At 46.7% G+C, this 26,942-nt stretch overlaps 3 protein-coding genes across 9 annotated transcripts in view; 1 reads left to right on the top strand and 2 right to left on the bottom strand.

Moving 5' to 3' along the window:
* The window catches only part of LOC134206900 (adenylate cyclase type 9), a 149,887-nt gene extending 147,461 nt beyond the window's left edge, over nucleotides 1–2,426 (bottom strand). Inside the window, exons 1-2 of one of the 3 annotated variants that reach the window (XM_062682644.1) lie at nucleotides 1,956–1,972; nucleotides 1,307–1,822 (exon numbers count right to left, since the gene is read on the bottom strand). The gene's annotated coding sequence lies outside the window, so the exon portion shown is untranslated. Of the gene's footprint in view, nucleotides 1–1,306 lie in introns of all 3 variants that reach the window. The other 2 variants (XM_062682647.1, XM_062682643.1) reach the window with 2 other exon arrangements.
* A 181-nt stretch (nucleotides 2,427–2,607) lies between these two features.
* On the top strand, nucleotides 2,608–16,137 carry LOC134206893 (clusterin-associated protein 1). The gene is made up of 3 exons (XM_062682638.1): nucleotides 2,608–2,757; nucleotides 14,680–15,846; nucleotides 15,917–16,137. Exons 1-3 carry the CDS (start codon nucleotides 2,736–2,738, stop codon nucleotides 16,045–16,047), a joined length of 1,320 nt encoding a protein of 439 aa, XP_062538622.1. The 5' UTR covers nucleotides 2,608–2,735; the 3' UTR covers nucleotides 16,048–16,137.
* Nucleotides 15,891–26,942, bottom strand: part of LOC134206892 (uncharacterized) — a 343,495-nt gene continuing 332,443 nt past the window's right edge. For all 5 annotated transcript variants that reach the window (XM_062682637.1, XM_062682634.1, XM_062682636.1 and 2 more), the window contains exons 5-6: nucleotides 16,818–17,082; nucleotides 15,891–16,753 (exon numbers count right to left, since the gene is read on the bottom strand). In XM_062682637.1, coding sequence (XP_062538621.1) covers nucleotides 16,250–16,753; nucleotides 16,818–17,082 — 769 coding nt within the window. In that variant the 3' untranslated portion in view covers nucleotides 15,891–16,249. The remainder of the gene's footprint in view (nucleotides 16,754–16,817; nucleotides 17,083–26,942) is intronic.

The raw sequence follows: 26,942 nt of genomic DNA, 5'->3' as shown, positions 1-26,942 counted from the left end.
AAGTGAACGTTTACGGGTAAAACGCCGAAGAATTCTTTAATAGCAATAAGGCAAAGAGAAACTGCTAGAACCGACCCTACGGGATACTCCAGTTCCTTCAGCATATTCGTCGGATGCAGTGCCACCGATCAGCACCTAGAAGGTTCGTCTAGTGAGAAAGTTTTTAATGAAGGCAAGCATGTTGCCGGTAATGTCCCATTCTTGAAGTTTCCTTAGTGCGTGCAAGGCCCTACATAAGTTTGTCGCTGAAACGTGCACACTGACAATGTTTGACCAATCGGAGTAGGAACCATAAATATTTGATCGAGTTTCTTAGGTTGAACCAATTCTTTTGTGTAAATTGGTATTTTTTGACAATCAAATAAAATTTTCTATTTTTCAATTTATATTTGTCGATTTCTCTCCGTCTTTGTAGATGGTTTTCCTAATTTCCTTAATCCGCATGCAATTTAACATTATGCATCTCTGTATCCTCCACGCCTTGGATATTTTTCAGTTTAGATGAGTTGCAGTGAATCTTTATTCGAGATCCACTCTTCTTGGCAACTGAATCAAACCAGAGCACGCAATCGCCCAGGATGGATATCTTGAAGTTGGCATTCGGTGTGCGAAGAACTCCCAACAAAAAGAAGGATCCTAGATGACATTTGACCAGTAACAAATATTTCTTCATTAGTAGAAAATCGAGCGCATTACCATCTTTCGATCAATTTGAATAAATGCTACAGTAAATGATCTTTCAGGCGCTTGGTCAATTTATTTCGTTTATCATTCAAATAAATTCGATTAGCCTGCCGTGACTTGATTCGTTCTGGCGTTTATAATGATGGTCACTGTTTTGATACAGCAAGTTTATTTTTATCGAACATTATAAGACGACTTGAAATGAAAGCATTTGAAAACCTTCCATCTGCTTTCATGAGTGCCGTAGAAGTGGTGACACAGAAGATAAAACAACCATTTGATTAGTGCAAATGCAAGTAATTGTTCAATTTTACAATTTCGGACGAGATGATCTCCGGTGATTTATCATCATTGCACGAACAATTCAAAACGACCTTGAACATACGATCTGTGTTGTCCTGTGTGTTGCGAAATCCGGTGCTGCTTGTTAGCCAAATAATGACGAAGCAATCAGCTGAGGATCTTGGCTCGGTTTAATCTTATTGGAATTGGATGGCGCTTTCCAGAATATATTTTGATTATGTTGCCCGAAATTCGATTATCATCCTGGTGCTAAATGACCTCGCCATTTCGACGGGTGACCGGTTCGGAAAAAAGATGAGTATCTATAAATGAATATTACCTTCACCGAGCGGTGGATGCCATTCGTGTTCGCGGGAAGGAAGGTGCCAATTTGCAAGAAATATACACCGTCCGGTTCGCTTCGTTCGCCTATTTATCTGTCTGTATGTTTCCTTGCGCCACAGCACTACTGGCTGGTGGTCGTTTGCGATCGTTGTCTCTTGTGATGTATTTTATCCCATGCAATTGACCTGACAATTACTGCAACGGATGCTGTTTTCCGTCCCTTGCTTATGATCAGCTGCACTTGATTCGATGCCACCGTCGTTGCCGTCGCGAATTCCGCTGCAAGGACAGCCACATACGAAGTGATAGATTATTAGACGACGACGGTGAGCTGAGCAGCGCACTGAGCTAATCAACGTTGAGAGTCCTTGACGAATCCTTCAAGATCTTTCACTTCTCCCGAATGCACTTGTTATTCACAAAAATCCCAGTAGGCACCCGCGCACTGATTTCCACCAATTACATCTCTTTTCACCGATTGCTATGATTCCAACAGGATTTGTTTCAGCCACTTTTCGAATAAAGCAACAAATGACTACAACTTTTTTGCACTTGCTACCCCCGCTGCCCTCCCAAACACACCCATACGCCACACTTCACACATCCAAACACTTGCACCACCTGTGCCACTTCAGACTACGGACCCGCTCCAAAACAACACTTCCTCCTTTAAACTTATTTCACAACATCCACCCCTTCGTGGTTCAGGGACCGTCTTCACAGGCTACTTCCGTCCGATTGCGACCTAGTTCACCACTTCGTTCCACTGCCCTTTTCTTCTAGGTTCTTCCCACAATCAGTCACGCCACCCGAGAAGACAAGAGTCACATCACAGGTACACTCCCGTCGTCGTTCGTTCGTTCAATCAGTACAATCAGTCGTCCCCGTCCGTCCGTTCGATGTGAAAATTTTCAATGTTTTGATTTGACGTTTTGATTTGCAGTCCTCGTAAAGAGTCATCGTGGTGTTCTGCTTAGATGCTCTCTCGTTCGACGCTCTCTCTTTCTTCGCTCTCTAACTCGTGACAACAACATTTAATGGCAGCGATCGGCCCGACGTTGGACGCATTTTGTCCAACATTGGCCCGTTCTAGGGGGTTTCTGCGAACCAATCAAAGCTGGCGGGAGAGCTTTGCTCTCTTCGAATCACCTTCTCTCCGCTCTCACTCGTGCGAACACGTGAGTGAGCTTGTGTGTGCATGTTTTGTTGACAGCAAACTGTCACCAGGTACTGGCCGCTGGCTGATGCGCCTACCCGAGCAAAACTCCTACGGATATTAGATGAGTCCGACAAAGCGTTGCCAAGGCAACGATTGTGTACCTAAACATACAATAAAAAATGTGTTGATTTCGTTGAGTCATATTTGCTGCTTCGATTGCCGGGTTGGAAAATTAAACTGAAACGTTTCGAAAACTGAAAGGACAATGTCATTCAAGGACGTTCGAGGTGAGTTTCTAAATTATTACAACTCAATACCCTAAATGCATTTATGAGAATCTGTTCTATCATTTAATGTTTGCCGACTGCATACTCATGAGTGCAAATCATTCAAACACGTATGCTTGTTTTTCCATCAACTACAATTTTAATGAAAACAGTTTGAACAACGTTGATAACACCTTCAAAGTAACCATTAGCTGCAATTAGATTGTCTCTGATTGATGGGCTTCCCTACTGAAAATGAATTGATTTTGCTTTTTTGTTCATTTTTCTTGGAAAAGAGAGAATCATTACAGGTCTAAGGTCAAAGAATCATTACAGGTCTAAAATAATTATGGACTTCGTTGAAAAGTGGTAAACTCATCATCAATTTTTAGCAAGCCCTCAATTTCCAGACAAGTTCTCAAGCAAATTTGGGCTACAAAGTAATACAGAAAATTACAGATTTTAATACGATTCCTCGGTTTCCGGAATTATAATAACAATCTTGACGTCTATGAGATGTCCGAAGAAATTGTGTAAGTGTAGTCATTGGCGTAACTAGCCCCGATGCATAGGGGGGACTATAGCCCCTTCATCTATTTTATCGATTTAGAGCTTCTTTTCAAAAATTCTCGAACATTTCACGCTTTCGTAGTGGTAATGTGATAAATACGGTCCAACCACCTAAGGCAATTGCAGAACAATCAGACTAATCCATATTCTCTTTTCTCAAGCACGCGCTCTCTGTTACCAGCCGATGATTGCTACAATGACTCAAATTGATAGTGTTCGGCTTTTGCGTCTAAGTGTACCCGAGCAGGAGAAATTGGCTCAATAATACTTAATTCTGTTATTGATACCATACTCTGTTATGAACTAGCCCTGCATATGAGGTAAAATACCAAAGGAATAATACCAAAAACTAATATGCACAATACTTAAGCCATAACAAACTCAGTTATCAAATTGAATTTCAATACCAAATGCATAACCAATTATTATTCGTTTGGTATTGAAATACCTAAGCATGGTATGCATATAAGTTTTTGGTATTATTTTTTGGTATTTTACCTCTTATGCAAGGCTAAATCATACCAATTTCTGTTATCGAGGTCGTCGCTCCTGCTCGGGTAGTAGCGCTCAACTTTGTCCTGCACACTCAAAAGGCAGTATGTGACGAATCGCCGTCAGGATCCCACAGATAGGCAGTGGATATTTTTGCATATTTCATGAATATTCTATCTATCTCAAATGAAAAAAAAAGTATTATTCCTCCAGGGATTCCGACGGGAATCTTCCAAGGATTTCGATGAGAATCCTTTAGTGGTTCCGACGAGAATATTCCAGGGATTCTCCAATCCTCCAAGCATACCGAAGGTAACCTCCATGGATTCTGAAGGCAATCCACGTGGGACTCCGATAGGAAAGTTCCAGGGAGTACGACGGGAGTATTCCAGGAATTCATACGGGAATGATTCCGAAGTAGCAACGGGAATGTTGCAGAAATTCTGTCGGAAATCCTCCAGGAATTCTAACGTAGGCAATATTCCAGGAATGTAGAAGCAAATCGTCGAATGATTCCGAAGCAATCTGTCGAGGGATTCTGAAGCAAATTTTCGAGGGATTCCGAATTAATCCTCCAGGGATTCTGTGAAAAATCCTCCAGCGATTTCGAAGGGATGTTGAAGCGAATGTTCGAATGATTCCTAAGTAATTCGTCGAGGGATTCCGAAGTAAATCGTCGAGGAATTCCGAAGCAAACCGTCGATAAATTCCGAAGCGAATAGTCAAATGATTCCAAGGCAAATCGTCGAGCGATTAAAAAAAAATCGATTCCTAAGGGATTCCTAAGCAAATCATTGAGGGATCCCGAGGCAAACCGTTGAGAGACTCCGAATTAAATATTCAAGAGATTCTAAAGCAAATCGTCGAAGTTTTCCGAAACAAAACGTCAAGGAGTTCCGAAACAAATCTTCGAACGACTCCGGAGGAAATCCGAAGCAAATTAACGAGAGATTCTGAAGTAAATCCTCCATGGATTATTAAGGGTATTATACTTCGATGATTCTGGAAAAATTTCTTTAGAGATTCCAATGAGAATTATTTTCGGATTCTGATGATAGTCCTTCTCGGATGCTGATGGAAATTGTGGAGATTATAATGCTGCAAGGCAAGTGGAAGTCTGCTGGAGGACTGTCACTAGAGTCCGTGATGGTTGACCACATGTTTTCGACTGTTGGCGAAGTACCACGATTGCTTCGATTGATATTTTGGTGGCTCCCCGTTGATGTTCATATTGTCGGCGTAGTACCAAATTAAAATTCGGAAGTCGGGACTTCCGAACCGAACTTTTTTCCGAAGTTTTATATATCAAACTAATTGATGCATTGTTTAGCGCATCTTCAGGGGAATCCAGTGCACTACTTCCGAAGTTGGGTAAGTTGCCTGTAACTGGAGAAAAATCCTTCGGTTTCTTCGGTTTAAAAAGCGTACTAACTTTGTTCCGGATAGACAATGTCAAACTTACTTTCCTTTTTAATAATTAACAACAAATGCAATTTCACTGCCATACAGGAATCTTTCTCAGAAATGAGAAACAAGCTCATCTGTCTTCCACTCATTTCATTATGATAAGGTGAATATGGGAGATAACTAGTCAAACTTTTCCAGTAATTCATTATGCTATATGTTGAAAATTAATATCACTGCTAACTAACTTTTCAAATCCTAGGGGAGCTATTTTTTTCTAGGGAGTACTAAGCCTGGTGGACTTGGGTGGACTTTTGCGCACAACTTTCTCTCCCGCCAGTCCTTCTGGGTCTCTGGGTCTCTTCTTCTGGGAATACTCCGCCTCTAGAACATACCCAGGGGGGATTTAGGTCGCGTAGGGATCGGTTCTAGTAGTGACCCTGTGACGAAGTCGACGCAGTCGTCACTGGAGTTTCAGGTGTAAGAGCTACTTATTTCTCCGTGTGAGGAGACGTTTTCGCAAATGCACGCCGGCTTGGTGATTCCTCGAAACTACTTGTTTCTCCTGTTAGGGAGAGACCTTTTCGATCCAAGGAACCGGGTTGTGACGACCTCGCTGGACTGTCACTAATTTTCTGGGTGCAGGAGCTACTTCTTTCTCCAGTTAGGGAGATGTCCTTCGCAAATGCACACCGGGAGGTTACCCTCCCTAGGAACTTCCTGTTTCTCCTGTTACAGAGCAACTTGTTTCGATCCAAGGAACCAAACCAAAAGTCCTTTTTGATACTACTTGTTTCTCCTTTACGGAGAGACGTTTTCGAGTCAAGCAGGGAAGTTGAAGACCGGAGTTTCGAAATTCTAATTAAAGAATCAGGAGTAAAACATCGAACTTAATTTTATTTGAAACATTTACAGGGGTAAGGGTCTTACTTCTACATGATACATTAGTGATTTACAATTTAGAAATATTTGGGTCACATTTTTGCTCTCTTTTGGGCATTAGTGATTAATCTACGAATATTTTCTATTTCACTCATTACAACTATTCTTCAATGTGTGGTGATCTTCCACGTTGCGCCTAATGTAACTCTTGAATGTGTGGTGATCTACCACTTGTATAATAGTATTGAGCTTATTAACTAACGCCCATCCAGATCTGGTAATTATCCTTAATCGATTCTATTTCGCTTGCTCTTACGGCCAGATCGGGAAGGGCTCACAATTTAAGGCGCGGCTTATCTTCTATGATTGCATAACATTAGCTTCTTAGGATTGAAAAACATTTGTATCGTTCCTGCCAAAGGACTGCATTCTGGCAGGACGAAAGAGAAAGGAAAAATGTTTATTGCCACATGCGCCTACGCGTGGGCGTGTTTATCGCCTAATCTGTGTGCGATATTCGTTCCTAGCTGTCCTTATGTAAATTAGTTATGCCTTTTTCCGCTCTACTTATCACTTACAGTTTCTTAATATGACATCAACATCGGTATGGCTTAGACCAACGCGTTGCAATGCTGGGTGCAACGGTGTGATTGATTTTATGATGAACTAATTTTGTTCGCGCAGCGACAGACCCCGTTTCTGGTTGCTTTGAAAGGAGCCATCTATGGCCTCCCCAAAAACATCTACACCCTCGTCTATAGGGACGACATTCGTCTTTTGGTCATCGGAAACACTAAGCCCGGTGCGAACGCGTATCCAAACCTAAGGGCCGATGTCCACGTAGCGGTTTTATAAGCTGCAGGCACACCGGGTTCAAAAAGAACCCAACATCTAATGGAGTAATGCAGCTACGGCGTGCAACTGTCAGTGCGGTTCATCGATGTGCCTTATCGGTGTCAGCTTCACCACGTCGGCCAGGAAAAGTATCTCCGACCTTAGTCTCAAGATTGATGGGTAGCTGATCCCAAACCAGAAACTTGTCAAGACACTCGGAATCTTCATTGACCGAGTACTGTCGTCATATCAGAGCGGTCAAAGCTGTCTACAGATTGAAGATCAATCTAAGGCCGATACAAATATTTAAAAACAATTATGTCCCCCCCCCTCGGTTTTTTCGACCAAAAACAAATATTTTGAGGGGGCAATAAAAAAAATTCGGGCAATTCTGAGGATTTTCAAAACATTCTTTAACAAATCCGAGGAGTTTTATTGATTTTTCCATTTTAATATTTATTTTTTATTGTCCCCCCCTTGACCTTTCGGAGACTAGTAGGACATAATTTAAATTAAATATTTGTAACGGCTTAATTAAAACACTATCAATGCCACATAGGACAAATCACGTGGCCACTCGGTATCGTATCGGTTAAGTGTTGATCAACAGTAGACTGCTGTACGGAGTGGAACTGACTTGCACGACGAGAGCTTGTTAGCAAACTGTCCCCAGTCTTCAACCAGTACCTATGCATGGCTTTCGGACTTCTTCCGTCTTCTCCCTGGCAGGTGGCTTCCTGCGTCCAAGCATGTATCCTTCTATTTTGCTACAGTCTGCAGGTGGCTGTGTTGAGGTTGCGGGGCAAATTCTTCTCTTATAGCCTAATTAACATCTACCCAATGAAGCCTATGGAGAGTGCTCAAAACATAACGTGACAATTGTTATCGGAGTACCTATTCTGCACGAAAGAATATCCGAAATCACATCTGGAAACACCCCAATGGCAACCAGATAGACCATCTTCTGGTAGATGGGTAGAGGTCCAAACATTGATTCGGTTCACTACCTCTTTGGCAGTAAAACTCGATCACGGCTGTCAACTGTATCAAACGAAAGATCACAGCGAACGATGCGTTACAATATCCAGCAGTTGTCGGTGAAAGGAGTAACGGCTGAGAACTGGCAGAAGCTTGACGAACGGATAAGTCAGTCTGTTCAAGGAGCGGTGACCACACCAGCACAATAAGTGATAGGCACTGTTCAGACCCGACCCAAGATGGGTTGGTTCGATTTGGAGCGTCAGAGATCGACAGACTAGAGAAATACGTTGCCAGAAGCCGGATGAGGTCTTATGGCTATTTCGGGAGTCTTACTCAGAGTGGCTTATGTGTTCATTGCGGCTAGCTAGATGCATTTTTTTTTTAAATTCGTCGATATTTTAGATCACCCTTTCCAAAATTTGTCGCTCTAGTACGGATACAACAAAATACAAATTTATTAATTTTCGGAAAGAGGCGATTCTACCAAATATTGAAAAATTTGGAGACATCGTAGGGTAGAATACGTCATTGTCAGGGTGCGACAGTTGTTGGCACCCTCAACAATATATGCGTTTTCCAGCAAACATATACTATTTATGAACATAATTTTGATCCAATCACACAATTTCAAGTCTAGATTTTCTTTTGAATAAGTCATTTTTGTAAAAGTAATAACATTTGAAAGGAGGCTTCCGGGCCTCTTGAAAGAAGGCTTCCGGGCCTCTTGAAAGGAGGCTTCCGGGCCTCTTGAAAGGAGGCTTCCGGGCCTCTTGAAAGGAGGCTTCCGAGCCTCTTGAAAGGAGGCTTCCGAGCCTCTTGAAAGGAGGCTTCCGAGCCTCTTGAAAGGAGGCTTCCTGGCCTCTTGAAAGGAGGCTTCCTGGCCTCTTGAAAGGAGGCTTCCTGGCCTCTTGAAAGGAGGCTTCCTGGCCTCTTGAAAGGAGGCTTCCTGGCCTCTTGAAAGGAGGCTTCCGAGCCTCTTGAAAGGAGGCTTCCGAGCCTCTTGAAAGGAGGCTTCCGGGCCTCTTGAAAGGAGGCTTCCGGGCCTCTTGAAAGGAGGCTTCCGGGCCTCTTGAAAGGAGGCTTCCGGGCCTCTTGAAAGGAGGCTTCCGGGCCTCTTGAAAGGAGGCTTGGGCCTCTTGAAAGGAGGCTTCGGGCCTTTGAAAGGAGTCTTCCGGGCCTCTTGAAAGGAGCTTGCCGGGCCTCTTGAAAGGAGTCTTCCGGGCCTCTTGAAAGGAGGCTTCCGGGCCTCTTGAAAGGAGGCTTCTGGGCCTCTTGAAAGGAGGCTTCCGGGCCTCTTGAAAGGAGGCTTCCGGCCTCTTGAAAGGAGGCTTCCGGGCCTCTTGAAAGGAGGCTTCCGGGCCTCTTGAAAGGAGGCTTCCGGGCCTCTTGAAAGGAGGCTTCCGGGCCTCTTGAAAGGAGGCTTCCGGGCCTCTTGAAAGGAGGCTTCCGGGCCTCTTGAAAGGAGGCTTCCGGGCCTCTTGAAAGGAGGCCCCCCGGCCGCTTGAAAGGCGGCTTCCGGGCCTCTTGAAAGGAGGCTTCCGGGCCTCTTGAAAGGAGGCTTCCGGGCCTCTTGAAAGGAGGCTTCCGGGCCTCTTGAAAGGAGGCTTCCGGGCCTCTTGAAAGGAGGCTTCCGGGCCTCTTGAAAGGAGGCTTCCGGGCCTCTTGAAAGGAGGCCTCTGGGCCTCTTGAAAGGAGGCCTCTGGGCCTCTTGAAAGGAGGCTTCCGGGCCTCTTGAAAGGAGGCTTCCGGGCCTCTTGAAAGGAGGCTTCCGGGCCTCTTGAAAGGAGGCTTCCGGGCCTCTTGAAAGGAGGCTTCCGGGCCTCTTGAAAGGAGGCTGGCGGGCCTCTTGAAAGGAGGCTTCCGGGCCTCTTGAAAGGAGGCTTCCGGGCCTCTTGAAAGGAGGCTTCCGGGCCTCTTGAAAGGAGGCTTCCGGGCCTCTTGAAAGGAGGCTTCCGGGCCTCTTGAAAGGAGGCTTCCGGGCCTCTTGAAAGGAGGCTTCCGGGCCTCTTGAAAGAAGGCTGTCGGGCCTCTTGAAAGGAGGCTTCCGGGCCTCTTGAAAGGAGGCTTCCGGGCCTCTTGAAAGGAGGCTTCCGGGCCTCTTGAAAGGAGGCTTCCGGGCCTCTTGAAAGGAGGCTTCCGGGCATCTTGAAAGAAGGCTGTCGAGCCTCTTGAAAGGAGGCTGCCGGGCCTCTTGAAAGGAGGCTTCCGGGCCTCTTAAAAGGAGGCTTCCGGGCCTCTTGAAATGCGGCTTCGGGCCTCTTGAAAGGAGGCTTCGGGCCTCTTGAAAGGAGGCTTCCGCGCCTCTTGAAAGGAGGCTTCCGGGCCTCTTGATAGGAGGCATCCGGCCTCTTGAAAGGAGGCTTCCGAGCCTCTTGAAAAGAGGCTACCGGGCCTCTTGAAAGGAGGCTTCCGGGCCTCTTGAAAGGAGGCTTCCGGGCCTCTTTAAAGGAGGCTTCCGGGCCTCTTGAAAGGAGGCTTCCAGGCCTCTTGAAAGGAGGCTTCCGGGCCTCTTGAAAGGAGGCTTCCGGGCCTCTTGAAAGGAGGCTTCCGGGCCTCTTGAAAGGAGGCTTCCGGGCCTCTTGAAAGGAGGCTTCCGGGCCTCTTGAAAGGAGGCTGGGCCTCTTGAAAGGAGGCTTCAGGCCTCCTGAAAGGAGGCTTTCGGGCCTCTTGAAAGGAGGCTTTCGGGCCTCTTGAAAGGAGGCTTCCGGGCCTCTTGAAAGGAGGCTTCCGGGCCTCTTGAAAGGAGGCTTTATGGCCTCTTGAAAGGAGGCTTCCGGGCCTCTTGAAAGGAGGCTTCCGGGCCTCTTGAAAGGAGGCTTCCGGGCCTCTTGAAAGGAGGCTTCCGGGCCTCCTGAAAGGAGGCTTCCGGGCCTCTTGAAAGGAGGCTTCCGGGCCTCTTGAAAGGAGGCTTCCGGGCCTCTTGAAAGGAGGCTTCCGGGCCTCTTGAAAGGAGGCTTCCGGGCCTCTTGAAAGGAGGCTTCCGGGCCTCTTGAAAGGAGGCTTCGGGCCTCTTGAAAGGAGGCTTGGGCCTCTTGAAAGGAGGCTTCCGGGCCTCTTGAAAGGAGGCTTGGGCCTCTTGAAAGGAGGCTTCGGGCCTCTTGAAAGGAGGCTTCCGGGCCTCTTGAAAGGAGGCTTCGGGCCTCTTGAAAGGAGGCTTCCGGGCCTCTTGAAAGGAGGCTTGGGCCTCTTGAAAGGAGGCTTCCGGGCCTCTTAAAGGAGGAGGCTTCCGGGCCTCTTGAAAGGAGGCTTCCGCGCCTCTTGAAAGGAGGCTTGGGCCTCTTGAAAGGAGGCTTCCGGGCCTCTTGAAAGGAGGCTTCCGGGCCTCTTGAAAGGTGGCTTCCGGGCCTCTTGAAGGAGGCTTCCGGGCCCCTTGAAGGAGGCTTCCGGGCCTCTTGAAAGGAGGCTTCCGGGCCTCTTGAGAGGTGGCTTCACGGCCTCTTGAAAGGAGGCTTCAGGGGTAAGTGACCGGAGGCCTCCGGGGTTATTGACAGGAGTCTTCCGGGCCTCTTGAAAGGAGGCTTCCGGGCCTCTTGAAAGGAGGCTTCTGAGCCTCTTGAAAGGAGGCTTCGGGCCTCTTGAAAGGAGGCTTCGGGCCTCTTGAAAGGAGGCTTCCTGGCTTTGAAAGGAGGCTTGGGCCTCTTGAAAGGAGGCTTCGTGGCCTCTTGAAAGGAGGCTTCGGGCCTTTGAAAGGAGTCTTCGGGCCTCTTGAAAGGAGGCTTCCGGGCCTCTTGAAAGGAGGCTTCCGGGCCTCTTGAAAGGAGGCTTCCGGGCCCTCTTGAAAGGAGGCTTCCGGGCCTCTTGAAAGGAGGCTCTGGCCTCTTGAAAGGAGGCTTCCGGGCCTCTTGAAAGGAGGCTTCCGGGCCTCTTGAAAGGAGGCTTCGGGCCCTCTTGAAAGGAGGCTTCGGGCCTCTTGAAAGGAGGCTTCCGGCCTTTGAAAGAAGGCTGGGCCTCTTGAAAAGAGGCTTCCGAGCCTTTTGAAAAGAGGCTTCCGAGCCTTTTGAAAAGAGGCTTCCGAGCCTCTTGAAAGGAGGCTTCCTAGCCTTTTGGAAGGAGGCTTCCTGGCCTCTTGGAAGGAGGCTTCCTGGCCTCTTGAAAGGAGGCTTCCTGGCCTCTTGAAAGGAGGCTTCCTGGCCTCTTGAAAGGAGGCTTCCTGGCCTCTTGAAAGGAGGCTTCCGAGCCTCTTGAAAGAAGGCTTCCGCGCCTCTTGAGAGGAGGCTTCGGGGCCTCTTGAAAGGAGGCTTCCGGGCCTCTTGAAAGGAGGCTTCCGGGCCTTTTGAAAGAAGGCTTCCGGGCCTCTTGAAAGGAGGCTTCCGGGCCTTTTGAAAGGAGGCTTCCGAGCCTCTTGAAAGGAGGCTTGAGAGCCTCTTGAAAGGAGGCTTCGGGCCTCTTGAAAGGAGGCTTCCGGGCCTCTTGAAAGGAGGCTTCCGGGCCTCTTGAAAGGAGGCTTGGGAGCCTCTTGAAAGGAGGCTTCCGGGCCTCTTGAAAGGAGGCCTGGGCCTCTTGAAAGGAGGCTTCCGGGCCTCTTGAAAGGAGGCTTCCGGGCCTCTTGAAAGGAGGCTTCCGGGCCTCTTGAAAGGAGGCTTCCGGGCCTCTTGAAAGGAGGCTTCCGGGCCTCTTGAAAGGAGGCTTCCGGGCCTCTTGAAAGGAGGCTTCCGGGCCTCTTGAAAGGAGGCTTCCGGGCCTCTTGAAAGGAGGCGTACGGGCCTCTAGAACGGAGGCTTCAGGCCTCTTGAAAGGAGGCTTCGGGCCTCTTGAAAGGAGGTTTCCGGGCCTCTTGAAAGGAGGCTTCCGGGCCTCTTGAAAGGAGGCTTCCGGGCCTCTTGAAAGGAGGCTTTTGGGCCTCTTGAAAGGAGACTTCCGGGCCTCTTGAAAGGAGACTTCCGGGCCTCTTGAAAGGAGGCTTCCGGGCCTCTTGAAAGGAGGCTTCCGGACCTCTTGAAAGGAGGCTTCTGGGCCTCTTGAAAGGAGGCTTCCGGGCCTCTTGAAAGGAGGCTTCCGGGCCTCTTGAAAGGAGGCTTCCGGGCCTCTTGAAAGGAGGCTTCCGGGCCTCTTGAAAGGAGGCTTCCGGGCCTCTTGAAAGGAGGCTTCCGGCCTCTTGAAAGGAGGCTTCCGGGCCTCTTGAAAGGAGGCTTCCGGGCCTCTTGAAAGGAGGCTTCCGGGCCTCTTGAAAGGAGGCTTCCGGGCCTCTTGAAAGGAGGCTTCCGGGCCTCTTGAAAGGAGGCTTCCGGGCCTCTTGAAAGGAGGCTTCCGGGCCTCTTGAAAGGAGACTTCCGGGCCTCTTGAAAGGAGGCTTCCGGGCCTCTTGAAAGAAGGCTCTTGAATTGAATTTGCGTTAGATTGCTGAAATTGTTTCATACCTCTTCTTTGTACATATTTGCTAAAATCTCAGTAATTTTATATTCTATTCGGAATAGATTTAAATTGGATTTGAGTTGGGTTTGTATTGGATTGAATTTGAATTGGATTTGAATTCGATTTGGATTTGGCTTTGGATCTAATTTGAATTGGAATTTGATTAGATTTAGATTGAATTTGGATTGGTTTTGGATTGGATTTGAATTAGATTTGGATTGGATTTAGATCAGATTATAATTGTATTTGGATTAGATTTAGATTGGATTAAGATTGAATTTCATTTGTAATGGATTTGGATTGGATTTACATTCGATTCCGATTTGGATTGAATTTGAATTTGATTTGGAAGGATTTGGATTAGATTTGGATTGAATTTAGATCAGATTTGGAATGGATTTGGATTTGGGTTGGAATTGGTTTGAGATTGAATTTGGAATGGATTTTGATTTGGGTTGAAATTGAATTACATTTGATTTGGATTTAGATTGAATTTGAATTGGATTTGGATTAGATATGGATTGATTTTGGATTTGGAATGGATTTTTATTGGATTAAAGTTGGATTTGAATTGGATTTACATCCGATTTGGATATGTATTTGGATTGAATTAGAATTTGATTTAGTTTTGGATTGGTTTTGAAATGAGTTTCGATTGGGGATTGGATTTGAATTGGATATGGATTGGATTTGGATCGGATTTAGAATGGATTTGGATTGGATTAAGGTTGGATTTGGGTTGTATTTGGATTGTAGTGGGACAAGATTTGGATTGGAGTTGAGTAAGATTATGATTGTACTGTATTTGCAAAAATCTCTGCCATTTTTCATTGTATTTCTGAGTGTATGCCTCTGTCCAGCATTTATGACGGATAACGAAAAAGGCCATTGACTTCGTAAAATTGGTTGTACTCTAGTCACCAATTAATTCCGTAGATCCATATCTAATTCCTTGAATAGATTTGTGATACAAAAAAGGATTAAAAGTATGTATCAAAATTAGTCTTTCGCGACCCACCAATGATCGACCCACAGTTTGGGAACCCATGGCTTAATATATACTTGAGGAAATCTTTTTTGTTGTTTGATATTTTTCACTTTAAATTGAAACATTTCGTTGGTACTACTTGAGCAGTAGAGGCAGAGTGGTTCTTACTAACAATAACCCGGTCCGATCTACGATATTATTTGTCAGGTCTGCGGCTGACATCTTTTATGATGATAATACCATCGAATCAGTAATATTCCAACCTATTCCAACTAATGCAAAATTTAGACAAGGCAAGTGAACATATGTTCAACTTTTTACAAGCTAATTGAATTAAACTGAGTTGTTCAATTCACTTGCCCTGTCAAACGTAGCACATTTAAAAGTTCCAAAGTTCGTATTGAATTAAAAAAATTCCCATGCCTTGCACTTCCTTGCAGACCTTTCGGAGCACCTCAAGCTGCTTGGCTATCCAAACAACATCCCTCTTTCGGTTCTCAACACTCCCTACGGTGGTCCGGAGAGCTTCAAAGCCTACTATGATATCCTCACGTGGCTTATCGGACGACTTGAACCAAACCTGGTGCTAGCCGGAGGCACCCGCAACGAACAGGACCGTGTCCTATTCGTCCGCTCGGCCACCGAATTCCTGGTCACCAAGTCCAGCATCAAGGTCAACCCTAGAAAGCTGTACGCCAGTTCGTCTGCCGCCGCAAAAGAACTTCTCAAAGTCACTTCTCTGCTGATTGCATCGCCAAAGGTGACCGGCGCCGAAGAGGACTCAATCAAGTCCCACGTGGAGATCGATCTGTCGGACAAGATGGACGACTTGAGGAAGGTCCGTGGGCTATCGTCCGAGCTTACCAATCGGGGAGCGGCTTTGTACGATTTGTTGAAGAAAGAGCTGGTCAACAGGGAAACACGCACGGTTCAGTCAACGCGTCCCCTCGAGTTGGCAACGGTGGAGAAGGTGATCAAGTCCGCGATAACGTCGTTGGACTCCAAATTGGTGGCATCGCAGGCAACGTTGAATAGTTTGAAAGCCGAAAACGGTAATCTTGCATCCAAGATTCAGAGAAAGTCATCGGAGCTGGAGCGGTCAAAGCAAAGATTGCAAGCACTGCAGAAGGTTCGCCCAGCTTATTTGGAAGAATTTGAGAAACTGGAAGTGGAGCTGAAGAGCTTGTACGAACAGTACATAATACGAATTCGGTGCGTTGATGCACTGAAATCGCAATTGATTAGCAAAAATCGCACTCCAACACCGACTTCGCCGATTGCCAAAATGGCTGACAGCAGTATGACGATTCTCCCGGAAGGGCTGATGGATTCGGACGATGAGAACGATGACGAGATTGATGACTTTGATGAAAGGGAAGATGTTAAGCTGAAGTCCGACAAACGAGTTCTGCGCAGTGAACTGTTGAATCGGGATCGGGGTTCAACGCGATTCCGTACTCGAACTGCTGAAGGAGGGCCACCATCAATGAGCGGGCGGGATCGGGTTCGCATGATCGGCGGGATGAATGACGATTTGGGACCACTGGACAGCTCGCTCGGAAGTTCTGCTGAGTCCGAAAGTGATCTGGAGATGGACGGCAATGGACGTAAGGAGATGTGATATATTTGAATGCAAATGTCAACATTGTGTTCGTTTGTGTTTTGGTTTTATTGCAGTTATCGACGAAATCCGTTCGGATGATGACGACGACGACGACGAGGATGACGAAAGTCTGACGAAGCTGGCGAGGGAGAACTCGAACCTGGCACGGAGCGCCAAGCAGGACCAGAGCGACGAAGACTTTTAAACCGCAATACCAGTCGTCACAGCAATCTCTATCACTAATAATTTATTTTATTTTTAAAACACAATAAAATGTACACAGGTTTATACACAAGTAGGAGTTCCAAAATCGTAACGTTAAAATCAACTTGAGCAGACGTTCCTTACCGTTCTATGAATGACTTACGTGCTAGCAAAGACTTGATTCCATCCCTAATTCTCCGTTCTCACATATGAACATCTTGGTAGCGTTCGAAGTGATGCCGATGATCGATCAGCATCAGATCATGATGGTAGGTCAGCGGCGGGGAGTTCGTTCGTTCGCCGTTCTCCTTGACAAAGTGACGCTCGAGCGTTTCGGTGCCGCCACCCCCACCGGTAGCCGTACTCACAATACTGCTACTGTTCATTTTCTCCTCCTCCTTCGCTAGATAACTGTCCGCGATGTCCCTATCAAGTCCGGTGTAGGTGAAGGTTTTCTCCTGGTTGTGGTGGTGTCGGTGGCGCTGTCTACGCTCTTCCTGATCGTCTGAGACTGGCTCCTGTTCCGCGCCGGAGCGCACCGAACGTTTCCGGTTGACGCGGGCTATGTGTGCTTCTAGCAGAGCTGCGTCCGGGTACATCGGAGGATACTGAGGAACTCCCGGAGGCATCATATTTGGAGGGTACATCATCGGAGGGCCACCGGTTGGCGGCGGAGGGGACGTGTATATCTGCATCATCTGTGGCATCTGCGGATTAGAATGAGAGATTAGAACAAGAATCGATGATGTTTTTAGTTCGTTGTTGGCTTACTCCGTTGCCTGCGCAAGCGGGTACCAGCATGACGGGACGGGACCCTTTGCCAGTGCCGTTACTGAACGTGTCCGAGCGATGCTTCTCGCCATACACGGATCCGTAGCCGCGTTTCAACATCGATTGGTACATCATATCCTTGATGGAGGGATCGACCTGTAGCGAGTTGATGTAGTCTTCGACCTTCTGCTGGGACATGAACGCCGGAGAACCTGGCGAACTGCTGTTAACGACGTTCTCGATCAGTTGAGACTTATGTGTGGGCCTGCGGAATGGAGAATGAATTAAAATTTTAAAACGCTGGAAATAGTTTAGTTCGTGATAAGCTGAGGCAGTTGATTACTGAACTGATTTGCGGTAAACCAAATGACGCTTTGTTTAACATCCCGAAATAATTTAAAAAGATATTATTGCAGCTTGGTGTTAAGCTGTTGCCAATCAAGAAAAAAAAACTATTCTAGTTTTCCCGTATCCGTAGAATCAACCCCCTCAATAGCTGTTCCTTTTTTGGTCATCCAAGAATTCCCTGGAGTATAGGCCTTAATGTCTACAATAGTAATCAAGTAGCTGTTATTTCTTTTTAGAAATGGATCATGCCCTTTTCAATCTGTAGAATCAAATTGAATACGCTTTCAATAACTCTTCCGTTCCGGGTCATTCAAGAACTCCTACGAACATATGCCTTAAAGTCTACGCGAGTAATATTTTTTCGATAACGAAGTCATGATTAAGCAAAACCAACATTCTGAAAATACTTAATCCCTCTTTTGGTATCGAACATTGGAAGATTTTAGGAACTAAGTTATTGACGCTTTTAGTAACTAAGTAATCGCTTTTTAATTGCGCCTTTGCTGATTGTAGACTTGTGAAAATTTATTGGCGGTAGCGTGATAGATCATTTTCAATCAGCGGGGGCGCCGTGGCGGCGTGGATCGGCTTAAACTAATTTCATGCATAACAAATTTTTCCAAAATTTTCCGGGCGCTCCTCCAAAAATTCCACCGGAAATTCCTCCAGAAATTCTGTCGAAAGTTAAATCACAAATTTCGCTGGGAGTTCCTCCAAGAATTTCGTCGGAACTCCGTTGAAAGTTCATTCATCGGAAGTTCCTCCAGTAATTCCCCTGGAAGTTCCCCAGAAATTCCGTCGAAAGTTCTCCCAGGAATTCTACTAGAAGATTCTCCTAGAAGTTTCTAGAAGATTCGCTAGAAGTTCCTCCAGGAATTCCTCTGGAAGTTCCTTCAGGAATTTCGCAGGAAGCTCATCCAGGAAGTCCGTCGGAAGTACCTCCTCCAGGAACTCCGTCTGAAGTTCCTCCAGAAAGTCCGCCGGAAGTTCCTTCTGGAATTCCGCCAGAAGTTTCTCCAGGAATTCCCTCAGAAGTTCCTCCTGGCATTCCGTTGGAAACTCCTCCAGGCATTCGTAGGAAGTTCCTCCAGGAATTCCTCCGAAAATCCACCGGAAGTTCCTTCAGAAATTCATGTGGAAGTTCCTCCAGCAATTCTTCCGGAAGTTCATCCAAAAATTCCGCCAAAAGTTCAATCACAAATTTCGCTGGAAGTTCCTCCAGGAATTCCGTCGGAGGTTCCTCCAAGAACTGCGCCGGAAGTTCACCCTGGAACTCCACTGGTATCTTCTCCAGGAACTCCGCCGGAAGATCCTCCAGGGATTCCGTCGAAAGTTTCTCCAGGCATTCCGTCGGAATTTCTTCCGGGCATTCCGTCGGAAGTTCCTCCAGTTATTCATCGGAAATTCCCCCAGGAATTCCGTCAAATGTTCTCCCAGGAGCTCTGCTCGAAGTTCCTCCAGGAATTTCTCCGGAAATTTATCTAGGAATTGATCCGGAAGCTTCTCCAGGAATTCCTTTGAAAGTTCATCCAGAAATTCCGTCAAAAGCTCCTTCAGGAATTTCGCAGGACGTATCTCCTAGTATTCCTCCAGAAGTTCTTCCAAGAATTCTTCGGGAATTCCAGCTTGAAGTTCCTTCAGAAATTCCGCCGGAAGATCCCCCAGTAATTCCGTCGGAAGTTCCTCAAAGAACACCGCCGCAAGTTCATTCAGGAATGCAGTCGGAAGTAGCTCCAGGAATTCCGTTATAAGTTCCTCCAGAAAGTCCGCCGGAAGTTCCTTCAGGAATTCCGCCAGAAGTTGCTTCATGAATTCCGTCGGATGTTCCTCCAGGCATTCCCTTGGAAACTCCTCCAGGCATTCGAAGAAATTTCCCCCAGAAATTTCTCCGAAAGTCCGCCGAAAGCTCGTTCAAAAATTCCTCTGGAAGTTCCTTCAGCGATTCCTCCGGAAGTTTCTCCAGGAATTCTGCTGAAAGTTCCTCCAGTAATTCCGTAGGAAGTTTCTCCAGGAATTCCACCAGAAGTTCTCCCTGGAACTACACCGGTAGCTTCTCCAGGAATTCCGCCTGAAGATCCTCCAGAATTTTCGTCGGAAGTTCCTCCAGGCAGCCATCGGAAGTTTCTCTAGGAATTCTGCTGGAAGTTCCTCCAGGAATTCCGCTGGAAGTTCCTCCAGGAATTCAGCCAGAAGTTTTTCCAGGAGTTCTACTGAATGCTCCTCCAGAAATGCTGCCGAAAGATTCTCCAGGAATTCCGCCGGAATATCCTTCATGATTTCCACCAAAAGTTCATCCAAGAATTGCGCCGGAAGTTCCTCTAGGAATTCCGTCGAAAGTTCCTCCAAGAATCCGTCGGAAGTTCCGTCAGGCATTTTGTTGAAAGTTGCTCCAGGAATTCCGCCAGATGTTTCTCCAGGAATTCTGCCAAAAGTGCCTCCAGGAATTCTTCAGAATTTCTTTCCAGAAAAGGGCCATTTGGGTGAAAGGTTTCTTTGGCCGAAAGGGTCATTTGACCGAAAGGGTCATGTCGCATGTGATCTCAACCACCTTGCAGCAAGGGAGAAAAGGGAACAGCAAATCCGCAGTGAGCTGACAGCTCCCCCAGTTGGACTTCCTCCAAATGCAAATTCTACGACGTTAGGAAGTGACAGCAATGCCGCTTCGGACATGTGTAAAGCTATGGAGAGAATTGAAAGGCAACTTCAGGAGATGGCAAAGAAGCAGGATATCGAAACAAAGCGGCTTGAAGATCGACTACGAGCGATGGAGCTTGGCGCGAACGATTCAGTGCAAGTAAATAATAGCGGTTTGAACGTCGAAGCAGACCCATTCGACCCGAGTCATCATTTCGTCGGCATGCAGTTGCCAAAGAGCTAACAAGAGCTTCAGCGGTAATCCAGAGGAGTGGCCTCTTTTTATCGCCACCTTCGAAAGTACTACCAAGATGTGCGGCTTCAGCGACGAGGAGAACATTCTTCGGCTTCAGAGGAGTTTAAAAGGGAAAGCACTCGAAGCGGTGAGAAGTCGGTTGCTGTATCCAGCTGGACTCGAGGGTGTAATTAGTACGCTTCGTACACTGTTTGGTCGTCCAGAGATAATCGTGCACTCCTTAGTCTGTAAGATTCGGGAGATGCCAGGACCGAAGACGGAGAAATTAGAAACCTTGATCGATTTCGGTGTCGCTGTACAAAACATGTGTGCAACGATCGTAGCTTGTGGTTTGAACGAGCACCTCTGCAACGTAGCACTGCTACAAGAGCTTGTTGAGAGACTACCGTCAACAATCAAGCTCGACTGGGCAAAACATCGGCAAACTCTGCAAGCCTGCACCTTGTCAGACTTCGGTACTTGGCTGGGAACATTGGTAGAAGCAGCGTGTGTAGTCACGGTTCCATCGTCGATGAGTATGTATGCCAGCAAACCAGACAAACGTACACGAAAGGAAGAAGTTCACGTTCACTTCGAATCCAGCTCTAATCAGGCTTCCAGATCTATGATGTCTTCAATGGGTACGTCGAAACCTGCCAGCAAGCTGTGTGTCATTTGTCAAGGAGTCTGCAGCAGTGTAGGGTCATGTGAGAAATTTCGTGATCTGAGCGTCGGAGAACGGTGGGAAGCGTGAAAGCAAAACGAGTTGTGCCGGAAGTGTCTTGTGAAACATTTCGGCGCTTGTACAGTGAAGAAAGCTTGTGGAAGGAACGAGTGTACATACATGCATCACGAGTTACAGCACGATGATTCCAGATACCGGCGAAAGAGCGACGCCCAAACATCGGACCCGCATCGAAACGAAGAACCAATCATCGAAACGTGCAATACTCACTTCAGCAAGATCAGTCAGGTTTTATTCAGATACGTTCCAGTGCTTCTTCATGGAAAAGGCAAGTCTGTTCGCACTTTCGCCTTTTTGGACGATGGCTCTTCGGCAACGCTGATGGAACATAGTCTCCTGGAGGAACTGAATCTCGAAGGAGAATCATACCCGTTGTGTCTGGAATGGACGGCAGAACACCAGCGACAGGAAGCAAACTCGGTGATGCTAGCGTTAGCGATATCCGGAGTGAAAAGCACAAGCAATTACTGGATTCCAAAAGTGCATACCGTAAAGAGTCTAGCTCTTCCCCAGCAAACTTTAGTCATTGAAGAACTAGCGCAAAAGTATTCCCACCTAAGAAATCTACCGGCCGAATCTTACCGAGATGTTCGACCAAGGATGCTTATCGGAATGGACAATTGCCGTTTGGGTCATGCGCTGGACAGCAGAGAAGGAGGAAATAACGAACCGATAGCCGCCAAAACTCGTCTTGGCTGGATAGTGTTCGGACCTTGCGCCATAGAATCCCAGCCGGTGACAGAATTCACAGCCCATCACAGCGTACATTTATGTCCGTGTTGCCAGCGGAACGACACCGAACTGCACCGCATAGTCAAGTCTTACTTTTCGCTGGACAGCTTAGGAATATCACATCCTGTCAGACCACTTCTATCGAAAGATGATGAGCGGGCCGATCAATTGTTGAAATCTCTGACCCACTTGAAGGAAAAGCGGTACGAAACAGGGTTGCTTTGGAGATATGATGGTGTGCGGTTACCCGATAGCAAGAGTATGGCCATGCGTCGGCTGGTATGCTTAGAGAAGCGTATGCAGCGTGATCCTGATCCCATATTGATCCTGAACTAGCTGAAACAATGAAGCAGAAGATTCGGGACTACGAACGCAGTGGTTATATCGAAAAACTAACGGATCGTCAACTATCACAAACATTCCCACGTGTGTGGTATCTTCCTATCTTTCCCGTATTAAATCCTAACAAGCCGGGGAAAATACGAATAGTGTGGGATGCAGCGGCAAAAGTGGCAGGAAGCTCACTAAACTCGTTTCTTCTCACCGGACCAGACCAACTCACTTCTCTACCATCAGTTCTACACCGTTTCCGTGAGTTCCGAATCGCCATTACAGGCGATATAAGGGAGATGTTCCATCAGGTGGAGATGAACACAACCGACCAGCAGTGCCAGAGATTTCTTTGGCGTGACGGCAAGCAAGATCGAAATCCAGATGTGTATGCGATGAAAGTGATGACTTTTGGCGACATGCTCACCAAGTTGCGCTCAATACGTGAAAAATCACAACGCGCAACGATTTCAGGATCGATTTCCGCGAGCAGTAGAGGCGATAGTTAACGAACACTATGTTGACGATATGCTGTCTAGCGAAGAGTCGGAAGTAGACGCAGCTAAACTGGCGAAGGATGTTCGATTTATACATGGAGAGGCTGGTTTTGAAATACGCAACTGGCTGTCCAATTCCAAATATGTGCTGCGGGAGCTGGAATCGAGCCCAGGTAATAAAAGCTTGAACCTCTCCAATGAAATGGGAACAGAAAAGGTCCTTGGCATGTGGTGGTGCACCGCTACTGATACGTTTACGTTTAAGGTATCCCCGAGGATTAGTGGCGATCTAATGCAGGGGAGGCTCGTACCAACAAAGAGGCAGATCCTTAGTACCCTAATGATGATCTACGACCCTCTGGGACTGTTGGCGAATATTCTCATGTTCCTGAAAATACTCCTTCAGGAGATTTGGCGAAGCGGTGTAAGTTGGGATGACCAAGTGAAGCCCGAACAGTACGAGAAGTGGAATCTATGGTTACGCGTTTTTCCGCAGGTAGAGAATGTCAGTGTTCCAAGGTGTTACCGTGCAAAGACTGGAGTTGGAGAGCAGAATGTTATTCAGCTTCATGTGTTCGTTGACGCATCGGAAAATGGATTCGCAGCGGCTGCGTATCTGCGCTTCGAAGAGAACGGCCAGGTGGAATGTGCCCTAATTGGCGCAAAGACAAGGGTAGCTCCATTGCGATTCGTGTCGATTCCTAGGCTGGAACTACAGGCAGCGGTAATCGGAGCTCGTTTAGCGACCGATATCATGGACACACACAAGTTAAAGCCGACGCGAAGGTTCTTCTGGTCCGATTCACGCGATGTCCTCTGCTGGATGAATTCTGACCACCGTAAATACAGTCAGTTTGTAGCTGTGCGAGTCAGTGAGTTGCTAGAATTGTCGGAGCCAAATGAATGGAACTGGGTTCCGTCGAAATTGAATGTCGCTGACGATGCCACCAAGTGGCAGAAGCAGCCGGACCTGTCTCCGACGAGTCGATGGTTCTGTGGTCCGGAATTTCTTTGGAAATCAAAAGAACAATGGCCAATTATAACATCAAAGCTAGAACAAACCGCCGAAGAAAAGCGTCCACACGTGTTTCACCATTTTGCACAGGTCACGTTGTTCCGTTGGGAAGATTTCTCAAGTTGGAATGCATTGTTGCGCCGAGCGGCGTTTGTGAAAAGGTATCCGGCAAACCTGCGCAGGAAGCTTGAAAGAAAGCGGCTTATTACCGGTCCATTAACGCAAGAGGAATTCAAGGAAGCTGAACTATTCATTCTGAAACTGGTGCAGGACGCGGAATTTGCTACAGAGATTGCTCATCTAGAAAAGCCGAAACAAGTGTCGTGGAAAAACTCGTTGCCAAAATATAGTTCGCTCTATGGGCTTAGCCCCTTCCTCGACGAAGCGGGGCTGCTTCGTATGAAGGGTCGCATAGACGCTTGCGAATTTGTGGATGAGTGTACGAAACAACCGATACTGTTACCAAAGCGTCATCCAGTAACAGACCTAATTATCGCTAACATACACCAGCGGTATTGCCACATAAATCATCGAACTGTACTTAACGAAATCCGACAAAAATTCTACGTCCCGCAACTTCGCTCAGCGTTGAACCGCGTTCGTTCAAAATGTCAGCAATGCAAGAATAATAAGGCGATGCCAGTTGCCCCGGAGATGTCTGCTCTTCCGCCCTCACGCTTGAAAGCGTTTTGTCGTCCATTTTCGTATATCGGCATTGATTACTTTGGCCCAATGTACGTGGTTGTTGGTAGGAGAACAGAAAAACGTTGGGGTGTATTGATCACTTGCCTAACTGTGCGAGCGATACATCTGGAAATTGCCCATAGTCTAACAACAGATTCGTGTATCCTTGCAATCCGGAACTTTATTGCGCGAAGAGGTGCTCCACTTGAAATATTCAGCGATCGAGGTACCAACTTCATTGGAACGAACAGGGTACTGAAGGAGGCCCTTTCTCAAATCAACCAAAGTAAGCTAATGGAATGTTTTGTCACCTCCGATACAAAGTGGACATTCAACCCACCTGCAGCACCGCACTTCGGTGGTGCCTGGGAGCGCCTTGTACAATCTGTCAAGAAAGCCCTGAAGCACCTACAACTCACACGTACACCCACCGACGAGCTTCTACGGAACATGCTAATGGAGATTGAACAAATCGTCAACTCTCGCCCCCTTACAGAAGTACCATTAGATGACGAGTTGTCCCCTGCACTCACTCCAAATCACTTTCTGCTCGGGTCATCTAATGGATCAAAGCCCCCGGTCGCGTTCGACGACAGTAACTACGCCCTAAAACACACCTGGAAAATGTCGCAAGTGTACGCTAACAAGTTTTGGAAGCTCTGGATAGCCGATTACCTGCCAACCTTGACACGAAGATCAAAGTGGTTCAATCAGACCAAACCTGTAATGGAAGGAGACATAGTCATCGTGGTGGACGATATGCTGCCAACCCGAGCAAAGTTTGAAATCAAATTGAAATCAAAATTTGCTGTCATGATGTCAATTATTTGATTACTTCAGTTGATCTCGTTTTGTATGGATTAACGGTTAACACAGCAGAAATTAGAGCATATTTTTACACTGTGAAATCATACTGAAAACACATTTTGCTATCAATGAAATCAACATGATTACTAAATTTGATATCATAAGATTTTTAATTTGATAACAAAATGAGTATTCAATTAGATTATTTTTATGAGCATTCATAACAACAACAGCATATTTTGTTTGCAGATTGCTTTTAATCTTCGTAAAACACTTTTTAGATAATCGACAGCATAATTTGATGTAAAGCTGCTATCATTATGATAACTGAGAAATACATATTGAAAACATGTTTCGATCAATTTGTATTAAATAACAATTGACATCAAATTTTGTTTCAATATAATTTCAACAGCAGAGCTTAATATCAATTTGCTCTCATTTTGTTAACCGACTTTGCTCGGGAAGAAACTGTTGGCCGAAAGGACGTGTGGTCCACATAATACGATCCAAAGATGGTCAGGTGCGTCGTGCCCTGGTACAAACTTCATCCGGAGTTCTAGAGAGACCAGTTGTAAAACTCGCTGTGTTGGATGTTGGTGCAACTGGGAGTACGTCGAACCAATGACTCCGAAGTACTGGGGGGAGTGTCGCAACTTATCGTTCGACCGCACCACACACTCGATCTCAACAGAAGCTCGTACCTATGTGATCCAAACCACCTTGATGGGTATTGAATGGTCTGTGAAAAAAAAAAACGTGAAGTAGGTAAACAGACAAGTATATTGTGTAAAAATTGAAAAACATGTCTGGATGTCTAGCTGCTCAAATCGTTAGAAAGGATAAAATTTGATATTTTCTCTAGCTAAAACTAAATAAAATTAGAAGTGCCTAATAATTGGATTGAGTGAATATAGTTGCCTTGATTCTTAATAGACTAGTAAACGGAATCGACTAGCACCAATTGCAAGGGAGTTCGTAGGGCAGTACCAGGCGCGTTTTATGGGATACGGCAGCTAATGCACGATCACGGATTTCCGGATAAACTGACACGGTTGATCAAAGCGACGATGGATCGGGTGATGTGCGTAGTTCGAGTTTCAGGGGCATTCTCGAGTCCCTTCGAAACCCGCAGAGGGTTACGGCAAGGGGATGATCTTTCGTGTCTACTATTCAACATCGCTTTGGAAGGGGCAATACGAAGAGCAGGGATTAACACGAGTGGCTTCGCCGACGACATTGATATTATGGCACGTAACTTTGAGAAGATGAAGGAAGGCTACATCAGACGGAAGAGGGAAGCCAAGCGGATCGGACTAGTCATCAACACGTCGAAGACGAAGTACATGATAGGAAGAGGTTCAAGAGAAGACAATGTGAGCCACCCACCGCGAGTTTGCATCGGTGGTGACGAAATCGAGGTGGTAGAAGAATTTGTGTACTTGGGCTAACTGGTGACTGTCGAAAATGATGCCAGAAGAGAAATTCTGAGACGCATAGTGGCTGGAAATCTTACATACTTTGGACTCCGCAAGACGCACCGATCAAATAGAGTTCGCCGCCATTCCAAACTGACAATCTACAAAACGCTCATTAGACCGGTAGTCCTTTACGGACACGAGACCTGGACGATGCTCGTGGAGGACTAACGCGCAGGAGGCAAATGAACCACGAGTTGCATGAACTGCTGGGAGAACCACCCATCGTTCACACCGCGAAAACCGGACGACTGCGGTGGGCCGGGCACGTAGCCATAATGTCGGACAATAACCCGGTGAAAATGGTTCTCGACAACGATCCGATAGGCACATGAAGCAGAGGTGCGCGGCGGGAAAGGTGGATCGATCAAGTGCAAGATGACTTGCGGACCCTCCGTAGACTGCGTGGTTGGCGACGTGTAGCCATGGACCGAGCCGAATGGATAAGACTCTTATATACCGCACAGGCCACTTCGGCCTTAGTCTGAATAAATGAATGGTCAATTGGCCGAAAGGGTCAATTGGCCGAATAGGATATTTGGGACATTTTACCAAATAGGTCAGTTGACAAGTGAGAAATTAGGAGTGAGAAGAGAGACGTCTCTATTCTCATTCCTCAT

Source organism: Armigeres subalbatus, chromosome 1, assembly GCF_024139115.2.
Source record: "Armigeres subalbatus isolate Guangzhou_Male chromosome 1, GZ_Asu_2, whole genome shotgun sequence".
NCBI classification, from domain to species: Eukaryota; Metazoa; Arthropoda; class Insecta; order Diptera; family Culicidae; genus Armigeres; species Armigeres subalbatus.
This window is presented reverse-complemented; position numbering and strand designations above follow the sequence as displayed.